The sequence below is a fragment of the Danio rerio genome, chromosome 25, assembly GCF_049306965.1.
Source record: "Danio rerio strain Tuebingen ecotype United States chromosome 25, GRCz12tu, whole genome shotgun sequence".
NCBI lineage: Eukaryota > Metazoa > Chordata > Actinopteri > Cypriniformes > Danionidae > Danio > Danio rerio.
The window spans coordinates 9,207,142-9,223,246 of NC_133200.1; the positions used below are offsets into that span (position 1 = coordinate 9,207,142).

Consider the following 16,105-nt stretch of genomic DNA (forward strand, 5'->3'; position numbering starts at 1 on the left):
ATGTCAAATACGGAAGTGAAAGAATGCAGAACTATTAACGAGAGCTGTTTATCCGTTAAGAAAATTGACCAACTGCAGTCTGTTATTTCTCTTTATAATGTAAAGCTTATAATGCATAATTCTAGCCAACGGCTATGTATGAGAAAGTCTTACCTCTGATTTATATTTAGTGACGATGTCTGTGGATGTCACCATTCCAAATTAAAGCGCAGCTTTTTGCTAACGATTCAAAAATTAAAATAAGGATGCCTAAAAGCTGAGCGAGACTCTGCAAACTAAACCGTGAAACTCTGACCAATATGAGAAGAATTTACTCACATGTGACTTGTTTTAGCTATTTTGGTCTGTTAAGAAACTTTGTCGTATCAAAAAGCAAACCGCACCAAGAACAAAGAGCGACATTTAAACAATTTTAATTTAATTTTAATTGAACTGTTTCAGAACAAAAGAATCGATCGACAGGTGTGAAAGCACCCTTACAAAATATAGTAAAACCATATTCAAAATTCTATAACTGTCACATAACCAGCGATCGCTCTCAAGAGATCGCTGGTTCTCACACGAACACCATGGACTACACTTCCGCCTTCCTCTGGACTACATACACATTCATGCTCTCCGGTCACACTCACACATGCTCACTCATCAAGATTGATTACATTCTCACCAGCTGAGCCTTGTCAGAGACTGATTACACAGCCTACATAAACCACTCATTTTCTCTTCCAGGGTGCAGAGTCTTGTTAGCTGTACCAGTGACATTACAATGCGTTTCTCCCTGTCTTGTTTATCCGTGTTTAGACCCTAGCCTTGTATTCCCTGTTCTCCTGTTTAGCCACCTGCCTTCTGACCTATTGCCTGTTTATCGACTACGATTCTGGACTGCCTACATATACCTGTTTACACCTGATTTGACCATTGCTTGCTTGACGCTGAATAAACCTGCATTGTGGATCTTACCTCCAGTTGTCTCTGTCACTCCCCCGTCGTTACAATACCACTGTTCTAAGACTATTTAAATCATTCAACAAAGCAACAATTCAATAAAGTAACAATTTAGCGTTTTCCTCCAATCCAATCATCTGATGTGGATCTAATTTTGCATCAATTTCCTTCGCAACCAGTTCTACTTTGTTTATTTGTTACTTTTCTATTTTAGCTAACATTTATTCAGTTTCATTTGAGAAAATGGTTTTAGTTATTTTTTAGTTTAATGATTATTTTAGTTACAATATTAACCCATTTAAAATGAACAATTGATTGACATTTAGTTCATTCGGTACCTATTTTAGCAATAGCTTTTTTTGATTACACAGGAACTCGCTGAAATAAAATATAACATCGAATGTCTCAATGTAGTAATAATTGTTTAGTTGTATAACTTATACAACGGGGTGTCACGGTGGTGAAGTGGATAGCACGATCGCCTCACAGCAAGAATTGGGTCGCTGGTTCGAGCCTCGGCTAGGTCAGTTGACATTTCTGTGTGGAGTTTGCATGTTCTTCCCATGTTCGGGTGTGTTTTTTCCGGGTGGGTGAATTAGGTAAGCTAAATTGTCTGTAGTGTATGAGTGTGAATGAGCGTGTATGTATGTTTCCCAGTGATGGGTTGCAGCTGGAAGGGCATCTGCTGCATAAAACATATTCTGAATAAGTTGGCGGTTCATTCCGCTGTGGCGAAACCAGATTAATAAAAAAGACAAAGCCGAAAAGAAAATGAACGAACTTATACAACACTAAAAAATGCTGGGTTCCGCGTAATTCCCTCATGTGGTCTCAACATAAACCGATTAGGTTGACTTACTTGTTTTTACAAATTTGAGTTGATTGAACATAAAACAATTGAGTTATCCCATAAAAATCCTCAAGAATTGTTTTGATTCAGCTCATTATATACAAGTAGTTTGAACAAGCAGCATAAGTATCACAGACAGACTGAATTTAATTGACAAAATAAAGAAAAAACCATAACAAAAGTTCTATAACACTGTTATAAGACAATTGAAATTATTCAATAAAGCACGTTTCTCACTGTGGATGAGTCAAAAGTCACATCCTAGTGCAGCCCAATTCAAACAAGCGATAAATGAATCATTGTGTGACAGAACGTACTGTAGTTCTCATCATTTGAATACAGTTTGTTTAATCGCAAACACCGAAGAAGACATTAAATATTTATTTGTTTCAAGTATCCACCAAGCCCAAGGCCAAATTCAAGCCCAAGCCACGGGTCCACCTTCAGATCACAAACCACGTTCCCCCAAAGCAAACCGGTAACCATTATAAAAGCACAAGGGCTTTCAGAAGACTCACATTAGCTCTTGAGGATGGACTGTGGGACGGTGATGTTGTCCCACATGCGGATGCTGAGATGGGTCATCCTGCTGGCAGGGATGCAGTCTATACGAGCAGGTAGAGGCAGATTATAATGAAGAAAAAAAAAGGTTAAAGCTTGTAAAGATATTAACAAACAAATCTGTGTCTTTCTATGTTTGAAGACTTCATGGGAGATTATGGAGACGGTATGAAGGACCCTATGGACTTTACTTGGCTGCCAACAACAACTGGTAAAAATTTTATATTTTATAATTGTGTTTACATGCATGTATAATGAGATGTACTGATTGAATCTGCACAGGAATATTTGCTGTCACGAACTCACCACTTTGTAGGCAAACAGGATAAATAAAGTAATAATGATCACCAAACTCTCTCTAGTTGATTGATGAAGTTTTTTTTTAACTACAAATGATTTGAAATGTCATATTTAAATATGCAAATAAGTATTTTTTCATTGGACCTTAACTTTGGATGAAGTCAGGTTTAAAATTATGGGTTCATGTTTTTTAATACATTAATGTCAAAGGGAAAAGAGTGGAGTTTGGGATTTTATGTTAAAAAAAAAAAAAACTGCGATCAGTAAAAATTATATTTGAAGGATAAATAAAGAATTTGTTGTTTGATGAGCTCAAAAAATGAGCTGAATCAAAACAATTCTTGAGATTTTTAGGGACGTCTTAATGGTTTTATGTTCAATTCACTTTAATTTGTTAATCGATTTGTGTTAGAATAAGATGAATCAATTGTGTGGAGCCCCTTTATTTTATTACTGTATATATGCACTGTAGAAAATGCTGGGTTGCACATAATTCCTTCATGTTGTCCCAACACAAATTGATTAAGTTAACTTAAACGTTTTCGCAAGTTTAACAGAAAAACAAAAAGCAAAACAGGAATTGTGTTGATTAAGCTCATTTTGAATAAGAAGTTTGAACAAGTATCTAAAATAATTTTTTGAGTTTATATATATACACTGTTAAACCCAACAGTCATTTCATTATCAAATTAAATGAGTGTAGATAACTCAAAATGAAATGAAAGTTATTTCTACTCATTTGAAAAGAGTTTTGAACTCAGTGTTGAAGGTGATGAGTTAATTAAATACCTCATTACTTCAACTTAAACGGGGTAAGTTCACAGTACTCACATAGATTTATTTTATAGATGGAACTCAAATGGTTTGTAGCAATCGGTTTCCTCAAACGGTTTGAGTTGCCTTAACTTATTGGGTTTTACAGTACTCAGTTCTCTTTATTTATTGGGTTTTACTGTGCTAAAATTACTTCATTTACTCAAAGGGATTAAGTTCACAGTACTCATTAGGGTTAGTTTTAACCCTAGGGGTGAGTAACCTTAACTTATTGGGTTTTACAGTTTAAGAGCTGCTAAAGAGGAAATTTAAACTCATTCTGAGAAAACAGCCATTAAAAATGTATTGTAATTGAAATGCATAGACACAAACTGATAATGAGCTACAACATGAACACTTAAAATTTTGTTTTAGATGTTTTCTTTACATCATCAGACACAAAACACTTTAATAAAAGTCATAAAGCAAAAAGTACTAAATTGACGAATCAAAAAAAGCTGTTTTTGCCTGCAGTGTCATTATATTAACGTAAAACACAATCAAAATATGTAATTTATCTCCAGAGAGTTGGTCACAGATTGACAGGAATGGTAGAAATTTAATGTTTAACGTAAAACGACATACTTTAATATGAATGATCAGTCTTATAACAATTTTAAATGGTTAAATATGGTCGTTAAATATAAATATAAAAACAAAATGCTGAATAATATGGTGACATTTGTTTCTTTTCTTTTAAAACCTTATCAGCTGTGACAATAACACTGCGTCACATAACAAAAAGAGAAATTATTAGCATTTACCAATATGGCAGCTAATATATTGTGCATCCTTGATTCTTTTGTTTTTAGTGTCCCCCACTATGACGACTGTGATGGTAACAAAAGGTATTTAAAACAAATTATTCAAAACTGCATCCTTACCCGTCTGTGCACTTAGGAAAATGTTTATTTTCTCCACTGACAGTATCACTTGTTGTTAAACTCTCTCTTAATCCAGTTGAACCCAAACCTGATCATCAGTCCCGAATCTGCAGCACATGGGGAAATTTCCACTTCAAGACGTTCGATGGTCATTTCTTTCAGCTGCCAGACACGTGCAACTACGTTCTGGCGGTGATGTGTGACGCCGCCATTTCTGATTTTAACATCCAGATGCAAAGAGACACTGTCAATGGCTCCATCTCATTTGGCTCAGTCATAGTAAAGCTGGACGGGACAGTCATCAAAATCACAGACAGCGGCATCATGATGGACGATCAAGTGTGAGTTAATATTTATATACTTCAACAATTCTGATATACCAGGGGTGCCCAAACTTTTTCTTCTGAAAGGCCAAAACACCAAACTTGATTGAGGGCTGTGGGCCAAAGCTAAACATACCAAACTGTAGTACATATAATAACACAAGGTTTCCATGAGTAATTTCCAGATTTTTCCCTAATATTTAAAAATGACAACAAAACATTGCTTTAAATGATATTAACTAATGCAGTATATTTTTTAAATAATGTATAATGAATTTATTGAACTAAAAATATAAACAATCCCATTGATATAAAGGAGTTCAATGTGGAATACACTAAGCTGCTCCTGCCTTTGCCTTGATCTTGATCTTGATGGTATTTATACAGTATTTAAATTTCAAAAAATCAAGTCATTTATTTAAGTCATTTTAAAACAAAAGAAATCACAAAATAAACAAACAATAGGTTACATTAAATTCGAAATGACGATCTCTGTCAAAGATATTTGCTCGAACCACCTCACCCACCCGCTTCGAAAGTTACCACTCGATTGAATAGGCGTTAACAAAGTGCACTCTTAATAACTTGAGCTATTTATTTAACTCAATGGTTGAGTTAAAAATGTTTAGTGCTTCGTTGGGTTATTTTTAACCTTTATTGGGTTATTAATTTAATAACTCAACCTGTCGGGTTAAAGAAATTGAATTTCAACAGTCAGCTGATTTGACACAGAACAGCTGTATAACATGCACCCGCAATGTTGTTTTTAGGTTTAAATAACCCATATTGGGAAGGTGCTATATTAACCTATAGTTAAGTTATAAGTACGGGTATTTTTAACCTAACTATTTTAACTGAACTATCAGCTGATAGATATGGGCCAGTAGGGGCCTTCTGTGCCTACTGGTAGGCTCAGAAGACTGTTATCATCTATCCACGTGGTTTATCAGCTATACTAATAGAGAAGACTCCAGATCCAGATCTGTTTTTACATTACTGTGACGGTTGGGTTTAGGGTTGGGGTAGGGGTAGACATGAAATACCAGTAGGCACAGAAGGAACCTACTGGTCCATATCTATCAGCTGATAACCACGGATAACACCCATTCAATCGAGTGATAACATTAGAATCGGCTGCCTCACCCATAGAATGATGGGCCAAATCAAAGGTTAGAATGGGCCAACTTCGCCCCGCAGCCCTAGTTTGGACATCTCTGTAATATACACACACTCACTGGCAAGGGCGTAGAATTGGCATGGACGGAGGGGACGGGTTCCCACCAATTACTGAAATGTCCCAACCAATAATTTAATCAACTTCAAAATAAAATAATGCTCTGCCAGCCCTTAGTAACCTACATGTGCACAAAGTCAAGTTTGCTCGTAATACTATTAACCAAGGCTGTGCAATTAATCGAATTTCAGTTTCGATTTTGGCCTCCGTGATTATAAGAAACAATAATCAGGATAAAAGAGTTAAATTGGGTCACGTGCCTCTATAAATTTCTCTACATTCATCCCTCCTCAAAGCCTGACTGCAGAAAAATTTCGTAAATTGACTTTTGTAGCATGGGAAATTGTTATTTGTATTGTTAAGTGTTTATTTTATATTGTTAAATACTTTATTCGTGTTTTTTAAAAGCGCAAAACAGAATTTGTGCTGTTCAATGCAGCTCTAGAGATGTATGTTCCCACTAATGTCAAGAGCAAATCTACGTCCTTGCTTACTGGCCATTTTATTAAAGGAATGGTTCACCCAAAAATAAAAATGTACTCACCTTTTACTCACTCTCATGTGGTTTGACAGCTTTATGAGTTTCAATCTTCTGTTGAACACAAAAGAAGATATCTTGTATAATGCTGGTAACTCCACTTATTGGCTTTCATAGTATTTCTTTCCTATTATTGGAAGATATTGGGTGCCATCAACTAACATTCTTCAAAATATCTTATTTAGTGTTCAATAGAAGAAAGGTTTAACACTACATGAGGGAGAATAAATGATAAGGGACTCTTCGTCTTTGGGTGAACTAACCCTATTCCATTTTAAATAACCCATTCTGATGCACATCTAAATGTATCGCGTTTCTATATGTTTATAAGTTTCTAATACTTCCTCCTGCAGGGTGTCTGTTCCGATCAATCAGAAGGGAATTAAAATAGAAGGAAGCCCAACAAGTATTAAGATCTCCAGATATGGAATGACCATCTTTTGGGAAGAAGACAACTCTATAGCGGTATTTACAATGTGCAATATATTGAGACAATTATGACCTCTAATGGTGGCTCAGTGGTTAGCACTGTCACATGACAGCAAGGTCGCAAATTCAAGTCCTGGCTGGGCCAGTTGGCATTTCTGTGGAGAGTTTGCATGTTCTCCCCATTTTAGTGTGGGTTTACTTCAGGTGCTCCGGTTTCCTCCACAGTCCAAAGATACCTGGTATAAGTGAATTGAATGAACTAAATTGGCCTCTAGAGTATGTGTGTGTGTGAATGTGAGAGTGTATAGGTGTTTCCCAGTACTGGGTTGCTGCTGGAAGAGCATCCGCTGCATAAAACATATGCTGGAATGGCTGGTGATTCATTCCACTGGGGTGACCCCTGATAAATAAGGCACTAAGTTGAAGGAAAATGAATGAATGACTTCTAATTTACACTTCAAAACTGATTTGATGAAATCTGTTGATAGCGGTAAAAAAACAAAACAAAGCAAACCTGATAAAGTTCCAGCGCAGGTTCTCTTTCACAATGAGTGACAATTAATCTATGAACCTATCATGAAATCACACACACACCCTTTAAGCCTCTATATTTGTTTGCACATGATAACTATGGAAAAGCAAACAGGATATCAGTTCTACAAATCATAATGCAAACAGGGATTGTTTGAGAAAGCCGCAGTTAGCCAACAGGTTTGGTCATGTAACTGACAGCTCAGTGTTGAATTTATTAAGTGTGTTTGCTCTGCCAAACAATTTAGCCATTAATAAACATTTCGACAGGCTTGAGTTGTTCTGAGAAATTGATCTGTGTTTGTATATCACTGACATTTCATGATGTTCCCTAGATTGAACTTGCGGAGAAATATAAAGGGCTGACATGTGGACTCTGCGGAAACTACAATGGCGACAAGGATGATGATATGCCTGAGAGTGGTAAATGTCATGTTTTTGTAGTGTCATGTCATGTTTTTAATAAAATTAGAATTTCTCAAACTCAAATCCTGGAGGGCCACAGCTCTGCAGAGTTTAGCTCCAACTACCTCCAACTCCCTACTGCTTAACAATCTCCAGTAGTCTTGAACACCTTGATTAGTTGGATCAGCTGTGTTTAAATAGGGTTGGAGCAAAACTGTGTAGAGCGGCCCTCCAGGAATCCAGTTTAAAATTTATGCTTTAAACAGTGAAAAGTTGACTGTCCCTTAAAAAGTGAGTAAAGTGAGACCCTTTGTAACTAAGAACACATAAGTTAACGTAACTTCGTGAAGTTTTTCAAACTAATTTCGAGAGGAGCATGTGATATGATTGACTGCAGCTGGCCTCCCATCTACATTCATTAGTTAGCCAATCAGATCTATCCTAACTCACTAAAAGTAGCCTAGCTAGATTTACTCCCTTATCTTCGTTTTCCGAAGAAATACCCCATCCACCCCTTTCTCCTCCTTTCCTCCTTTACTAAAGGGGAGCTCTCGAGAACCACCTGATCTCGTACTCCCCTCACATGCTCTATGGACCTGGCGGGATCTCCGAGCTCAGGGTTCTCTCCCGGGACAGCATGCCAAACTTTCAATTCAATTCAATTCAGCTTTATTTGTATAGCGCTTTTACAATGTAGATTGTGTCAAAGCAGCTTCACATAAATGGTCATAGTAACTGGAACAGTGTGGTTCAGGTTTTAGTGTTTAAGTTCAGTTCAGTTCAGTTTAGCTCTGTTCAGTGTGATTTAATCATTACTGAGAGTTCAAACACTGAAGAGCAAATTCATCGATGCGTAGCTCTACCAATCCTGAACCATGCGAGGCAGTGGCGACAGCAGAGAGGGAAAAAAAACTTCACCTGATGGGAGTGAAGAAAAAAAAACCTTGAGAGAACCAGACTCAGTTGGGCACGACCATTTTAATTTCTCCGCTGGCCAAAAGTCTTGTGCAGAGCTTCATTCGCCGTGGTTTATGCTGGAAGATGGCCTCAATGAAGACTCGTCTGTCCCTGGAGCGTCGCTGGAATCAGACTCATGTTCTCATGTTCAAACCTGCTAAAAGTTGTCAAGCAATATCTAAGTGTGAACTCTTGAATTATAATTAACTTCTTATATTAAACTTCTTAACTTTTGTTATAAATGTGCACATCGTTCATTTAAATTAACAGACATCTCAACAGGGGCGGACTGGGACAAAAATCCAGCCCTGGCACTGTAGCCACACTGTAGCCTGCATTACCACACCGACACAGCCCCACCCACTGACACGCACATTCACTATTTATTTTGGTGTATAGATGGTGAAATAATATGACATTCTTGCCAGATTTGAAATATGTCCGGATAACCTGATTGGGTCGGCCCATCTTGAAACCAGGCAGCAGTTGCCGATTGGACCAAATGCTTAACATTTATTATTTATAATATTATTATTATTTTTATTATCATCATCATTATATCACATCTAGCAAGAGATAAAAGCTGTCTGCACTTAAAAACAATACATATTAAAAAATAAATAAAACTGACCGGCCCACATTTAAAAATTGGTCCAGCCCTTCTGGCATTTGCCAGTAGTGCCAGATGGCCAGTCCGCCCCTGCATCTCAAGTTGGGAAAATTCATTTCCAGGGGAGACTAAAGAGAGGGGTAGGGCCGAGTGCTTGCTGAAGAGCGGTGGGGGCAAAAGTGGCGCGCGACGTACCTGAAGAGCTGGGAGGGATGCCGTGGAGAGGGGTGTGTGCCATATTTGAGGACCGAGCAGAAGACGCGCAATTTCCGGGAGATTATCATTCGTTTTCGGGCATCCGGGAGTCTCTATGCATTTGTGGGAATCTCCGTGAACTTCCTGGAGACTTGGGATGTCTGCATAAATAAAAAGGTCACCCAGAAAATGAAAATTCTGCCATTATTTACTCACCCTTCACTTTGAACACAAAAGAAGATATTTTTAAGAAAGCTGGAAACCTGTAACCACTGACATCCATAGTAATTATTTTTCCTATTATGAAAGAAAATAGTTACAGTTTTCTAAGTACATTTTTGGGTACCTTTCAAGGCTTCCTAAATCCCTTTAATAAATTTGAAGCAATGGGTTTACTTACTTATTTAAGTACAGTCAACTAATTCAAAACAATGGCTTTATTCACTTATGTAAGTAAATTCGACTAAACTGTGATGTTTTACCAACTAAATCCTCAGGTCCAGCCACATGGAAGATCTCAACACCAACTGAATCCTGTGAAGACGTTATACTTCCACCCAAGGATCAGTGTGACCAGGTATTAGCCAAAATCGTGAGCATTTTAAAATGGAAATTTTGATGCTCGCAATTGAACGTTTGACCAATTTTCCATTTTTTTTTTCAGAACACAATGGTTTGCCAGCAGTACCTCAGCAGTCCAGGGTTTAGTGGCTGTTATGATGTGATGGACATGAAAATATTTGAAAAAGCCTGTGTGAGCGACATGTGCCAATGTTACGGCAGCCATGACTGTCTGTGCAACACGCTAACAGAGATCTCACGACAATGCACACATGCTGGAGGACAACCAGGAACATGGAGGACAGAACAGCTCTGCCGTGAGTATCACTTCTAAAAAATAATGAAAAAGAAGGCATAAAATTTCATGTTTACATCGATTATAATCCTTACCCATTAAAACTATACTAGCATGACTTATTATCTGGTCATTTTAACACATTTAATACAAGACTAATTGTCTTATTTTGTGGAGCAGCAAAGATGTGTCCTATAAACCTGCAATACATGGAGTGTGGAGGTCCGTGTAAGAGCACTTGCTCTGATCCAACTGCACATCTAATGTGTAAAGATCACTGTGTGGATGGCTGCTTCTGCCCTGAAGGTAATTTTATGCAATATCAAGTGACTTTTTGTGCTTGTGAATAAAATATTATTAACTAAATTGCACCATCTGTTCTTTTTGTAAAGGGACCGTTGAAGACGACATTGGTCAGGGTGGTTGTGTTCCTGTAAACGAGTGTCCATGTGTGCATGATGGCACAGTATATAAATCAGGAGAGTCTTACCAACAAGCTTGCAAAAAATGGTAACATTTTAGATTGATAGACACATTAAAAAATCATGCATACATGTACAAATGTTGACACTGCTATGTTTTATATCAGTTTTTGTGCCGCTGGGCACTGGACCTGCACATACCTGGACTGTCCCGGCACATGCTCTGTTGTTGGAGGTTCTCACGTCACCACTTTTGATGGAAAGAGCTTCACCTTCAGCGGGAACTGCGACTACATCCTCACTAAGGTCTGTCGGGGCAAGATAGTTTTTATTTAAATGGTTTATATAGAGTAGCCATCAAAGAAATTATACTGTAAATAATTTGGAGGTACTGATAGGTGTTTGTTATTCCAGCACTCTAACGACAGTGACTTTGCTGTTGTGGGAAATCTGGCAAAATGTGAGCCAGCACGAACAGACACATGTCTTAATTCAGTTACCCTTGTCATCTCTGGAACCACTGTAAGCTCTAGGTTTATTTAAATTTTATATCTTAACGATTGCTGTATGTTTCATTAAAATTTTTACAATACCAAGACATGATCAAGTATGACAATAAAAAAAAAACATCTGTTTGTTTACTTGGAAAAAACAGATTGGTTTTACTTCTGATGGTGTTGTGACACTGAATGGAAACAGCCCATTTAATCTTCCTGCTGTCATAGGTGAGTTGTAAAAAAAAAAAAATGGGGGAATAGTACTGAATGTATGTATGTTAAACATCACTAAATGCATTTCTCTGAAAATCTGAGGCTTTTCCTTGCTTCTTCAAATTTAGATTTTGTATCCTAACCACTCTTTTCATTGTCCCAGGTCCTGTGAGCATCTTCCAGCCCTCTTTGTCTTTCATTATTGCTGATTTAAACAGTCTTCGTCTGGAAATCCAGCTGGCTCCAGTTATGCAGTTGTACATTGTAGCAAGCACTGAAGAGAAAGGAAAAATGACTGGTGAGTTTGAAAGAAAAGGTTGAACAAGTAAAACATGTCAGTTAATTTACAGTATTCATATAAACTGTGTAATAAAAATGTATATGACTACTTTATTAAAGAAACAATACAATATATCAGTGGAGATAAAAGCATGAACCTAACTACTTACCTTTCTTTCTGCTTCTTTAAGGACTGTGTGGAAACTACAATGATGTCCAATCAGATGACTTTAAAACAGATTTGGGTATCACAGAGGGCACAGCGATATCTTTTGCCAACTTTTGGAAGAAAACCCCATATAGTTGTCCTGATCTTGAAAACACATTTGACAACCCCTGTAGCCTGAGTGTGGACACAGGTATATGAAGTATTACAATAAACGGTTTTAAATAGTAATAACTAATTAATGGTATTCGCAAATGCATATGTTGCAAACTTTACAGAACTATGTCGAATCTTTATTATTTTATTCAGAGAAACTTGCTAAAGACTGGTGTTCCCGTCTGACTAACCAAAGTGGAGCCTTTTCTGCATGTCATTCAGAAATATGCCCAAAGATTTACTATGAAGTGAGTTCTTTTGTATATTTCCTTTTGAAATGAACTATATACAGTATTTATAGCAGACGCATTATCATTTTGTCACATCTGGGATTCATTGTCTGCAGAGGTGCGTCTATGACACCTGCAAGTGTGCAGATATCAGGAAGTGCATCTGTGCGGCTGTGTCCACTTATGCCCATGCTTGTGCTGCAAGAGGAATCATTCTCCAAGGCTGGATGGATTCAGACCCTTGTGGTATTATCTATATTATCTATTTGAATAACGTTCTGTTGATTTGGGGAAAAATAAACAATTCGTAATAAGTGTTCATTCTATGCATAGAATCTGAGTGTTCAGAGAACATGAAGCACTCCTACGGTATGACTGGCTGTGGCCTCACCTGCCGTTCTCTCAGTGGACAAGAAAACACCTGCCAAGGGTCCTTCACGCCTGTAGATGGCTGTGTTTGTTCTGAGGGAACCTACCTTAATGAAGAAGGCATCTGTGTGCCTGCTGACCAGTGTCCTTGTTACAGCGGTGACCAGGTCACAAAACCTTCGGAAGTATCCCACGTAGATGGTCTAACATGGTAAGTTCCTCAATTAACATCCAATGCATTGACGATAGTTTCCCAGAGATGGGTTGTGGCTGTAAGGGCATCCGCTGCGTAAAAAACTTGCTGGATAAGTTGGCGGTTCATTCCGCTGTGGCGACCCCGGATTAATAAAGGGACTAAGCTGACAAGAGAATGAATGAATGAATGCATTGACGATAGAATACCAATGCAACCATTAGTAACTCCTGATTTGCACAATTTTACAGCACCTGTAAACTTGGCAAACTGCACTGCTCCAATCCTGAAAGTAAGTTTCAACGTTTTTTATTCTGCAATTCCACCAGTCAAATTCCGACTTTAATCATCACTTGTGCAATATTTTCTCATCTATGTGCTTGTTGTGTGTATAGCCTGTGTTGCTCCAATGGTGCTCTTCAAATGCTCAAATTATGAACCAGGAAAAAAGGGCACAGAGTGTCAGAGAACATGCCAGAAACAAGACATTAACAATTGTGTAAGTTTTAGAAATTTACACATTATTTTGGCCACAAAAAATTGTGCAGGTCTCAGCTAAGAAGAAATGAGGATTACCAATGCTAAACCTTTCTGGGTTTTTGTTTTGGCTGTAGGTGAGCACAGGGTGTGTATCAGGGTGTATGTGTCCAGATAACCTTCTGGCTGATGGACAAGGTGGATGTGTGGAGAGGGAAAAATGTCCCTGTGTCCACAATGGAGTTACCTATTCATCTGGAGAACAAGTTCAAGAGGACTGTAACACCTGGTGAGCCAGCGTTATTAGCAATAGGAAATAAATGACAAATATATCATCACATGTGCACTTAAGTAATATTATGAGATTCCCTATATAGGTGGTAAATTGGTGCAAACCATTAAAAGGCTGAATCTATGAATTATGTCTATATTACAGCACATGCAGAAATGGGATGTGGGATTGCACGGAAAAAGAGTGTTACGGCACCTGCACCATCTATGGTGAAGGTCATTTCATGACATTTGATGGCAAGAAATATTCTTTCCATGGAGACTGTGAACAAATCTTAGTCCATGTATGTTTTGCATCAATTTTGGCCTTTCCAAGTTAGAAAGAAAATTAGATTACAACCTTATTACAATCTTACAATTTGTTTGGTTTCTCTAGGATTACTGCAATACAGACCAGAGTCCATACTCTTTACGCCTTGTCACAGAGAACATCCCATGTGGCACCTCTGGAACCATTTGCTCCAAGTCCATCAATCTTTTCTTTGGGGTGAGGATACATCTTAGCTAAAAGTCAGCTTGAGTATGCAAGCAGCATATATCATGAGAAAAGACTGTTCAATTATTAATTCTGTTGATGGATACCTTTCTAACTGACTATTTCAATACTGCAGAGATACAAACTGATTTTATCAGAGGAGAAAGAAATTCAAGTTGTTGAAAGCAATGGCACAGATTACCAATACCAAATCCATACTGCTGGGATATACAATGTCATTGAGGTCAAAGGTCTGTTGAACTTAATCTGGGACAGTAAAACAAGTGTGATGCTCCAACTGCATCCCAAGTTTAAGGTAAGCATTACCCCTTTGTACACAAACAAATCAATTCATTTTCCCGTTTATTCACTCACCTTAACATTAACTTGATCTCTATGACAGGGCAAGGTGTGTGGATTGTGTGGAAACTTTGATGGTAATGCTAACAATGACTTTATGAAACATGATGGAGAAGAAGTCACCGATCCAGTGGTATTCGGGAATAGCTGGAAGTCGAATCCAGGCTGTCCGGATGTGAGCAATGTTATGAACCCATGTGAAAAGAATCCACACCGGAGTGCCTGGGCTATCAAACAATGCAGCATCATTACAAGCCCTGTCTTTTCAGACTGCCATTCACGTGTAAGTAAAATTATATACTTAGTGCATTCTGAAAATTTTGTTCTTCTGGACTTTGCCCTTATTGTTTCCATGCCTGAAATAAAAAAAAGTTTTGCTGTCTCTAGGTGGACTCTGGCCCATACTATGATGCCTGTGTAAAGGACACCTGTGCATGCGATAGCGGGGGTGACTGTGATTGTTTCTGTACTGCAGTGGCTGCTTATGCTGCTGAATGCCGTAAAACCGGTGCTTGCGTAGCATGGCGAAGCCCAAGTATTTGTCGTAAGTCCAAACTGTTTAAGTCAGAATTACTATCATAGAGATCCAAATGGAATTGTAATGCTGTGTTCACACCAGACACGGAACGTGCAGATAAATCGTACTATTCGTGTGCATTTAGCCGCGTGAACATTTGAGTTTACTCACTTCATTAGTGCGTCAAACCCCGCTTCATTCGCGTGTCAAATCCACTTCAGAACAGACGCGGATTCGCGTGATGGGCAGGGCTTCTGTCTGCCCGGTTACTTTAGCTTCATAGCTAAATGGCTAACATGGATTTTATGTAAAAAATAACAGTGTTTATGTGCTTTATGAAGACTGAAAAACAGCGTTGATACGTTTAGGGTCGTGTCTGAGTCCACTACATCCTTTCAGAGGTGCATCCAGCTCTGTGAGCTCATAAACTCCTCCAGAAACTTAACCTGGATGACGGAGGCTTTCAGCGGTGCTTCTGACTGAGCCAAGTCGAGTTTGATGAACTGTTGTCGGTGAAGGCTGAAGGATTTCCCTCGGAACACCAACAACAGGTTCTACGTCACAATCACGCCCCCACAAGAGCAAGCTTCTGATTGGTTAACGCGGCGCGAATGTACGATGAAGTTCAGATTATCGAACTCGAGAGATTCGCGTGAAACGCTTGATAAGCGCGTTTAAACACTCAATTCGTGCCGCGCCATTGGCGCAATTTGCGCCATTCGCGCATATCCCGCCGCAGGATGTCTATCCGCGCATTTGCATTGACTTAACATGTAAATCACTCGCGCTTGACGCGCGTTCCGCGTCTGGTGTGAACGCAGCAAAGATTTAAATTTCTTATCATATGTATTTGGATCTTCTTCATTGTCAATATGTGCTTGTTCTTGCAGCTTTATTCTGTGACTATTACAACAACCCTCCAAGTGAATGTGAATGGCACTATAAAACCTGCGGATCGACCTGCATGAAAACTTGCAGAAACCCATCAGGAACTTGCTCCAATCAAATTCCCCTCCTAGAAGGTATGTC

The 16,105-nt window shown here is 38.4% G+C and overlaps 1 protein-coding gene across 1 annotated transcript in view; it reads left to right on the plus strand.

Moving 5' to 3' along the window:
- Positions 1-2,311: 2,311 nt before the first annotated feature.
- muc5.2 (mucin 5.2) overlaps positions 2,312-16,105 on the plus strand; it is a 37,057-nt gene continuing 23,263 nt past the window's right edge. Inside the window, exons 1-27 of the mRNA XM_068217494.2 lie at positions 2,312-2,412; positions 2,499-2,567; positions 4,282-4,317; positions 4,430-4,694; positions 6,802-6,913; positions 7,744-7,831; positions 10,073-10,152; positions 10,240-10,453; positions 10,612-10,737; positions 10,824-10,941; positions 11,021-11,159; positions 11,268-11,375; positions 11,509-11,578; positions 11,727-11,861; positions 12,034-12,201; positions 12,318-12,412; positions 12,511-12,640; positions 12,728-12,974; positions 13,208-13,248; positions 13,352-13,455; positions 13,571-13,722; positions 13,870-14,008; positions 14,101-14,211; positions 14,336-14,515; positions 14,603-14,842; positions 14,947-15,103; positions 15,967-16,098. Of these exons, the coding sequence (XP_068073595.2) occupies positions 2,328-2,412; positions 2,499-2,567; positions 4,282-4,317; positions 4,430-4,694; positions 6,802-6,913; positions 7,744-7,831; positions 10,073-10,152; positions 10,240-10,453; positions 10,612-10,737; positions 10,824-10,941; positions 11,021-11,159; positions 11,268-11,375; positions 11,509-11,578; positions 11,727-11,861; positions 12,034-12,201; positions 12,318-12,412; positions 12,511-12,640; positions 12,728-12,974; positions 13,208-13,248; positions 13,352-13,455; positions 13,571-13,722; positions 13,870-14,008; positions 14,101-14,211; positions 14,336-14,515; positions 14,603-14,842; positions 14,947-15,103; positions 15,967-16,098 (3,541 nt within the window). The 5' untranslated portion in view covers positions 2,312-2,327. The remainder of the gene's footprint in view (positions 2,413-2,498; positions 2,568-4,281; positions 4,318-4,429; positions 4,695-6,801; positions 6,914-7,743; positions 7,832-10,072; positions 10,153-10,239; positions 10,454-10,611; positions 10,738-10,823; positions 10,942-11,020; positions 11,160-11,267; positions 11,376-11,508; positions 11,579-11,726; positions 11,862-12,033; positions 12,202-12,317; positions 12,413-12,510; positions 12,641-12,727; positions 12,975-13,207; positions 13,249-13,351; positions 13,456-13,570; positions 13,723-13,869; positions 14,009-14,100; positions 14,212-14,335; positions 14,516-14,602; positions 14,843-14,946; positions 15,104-15,966; positions 16,099-16,105) is intronic.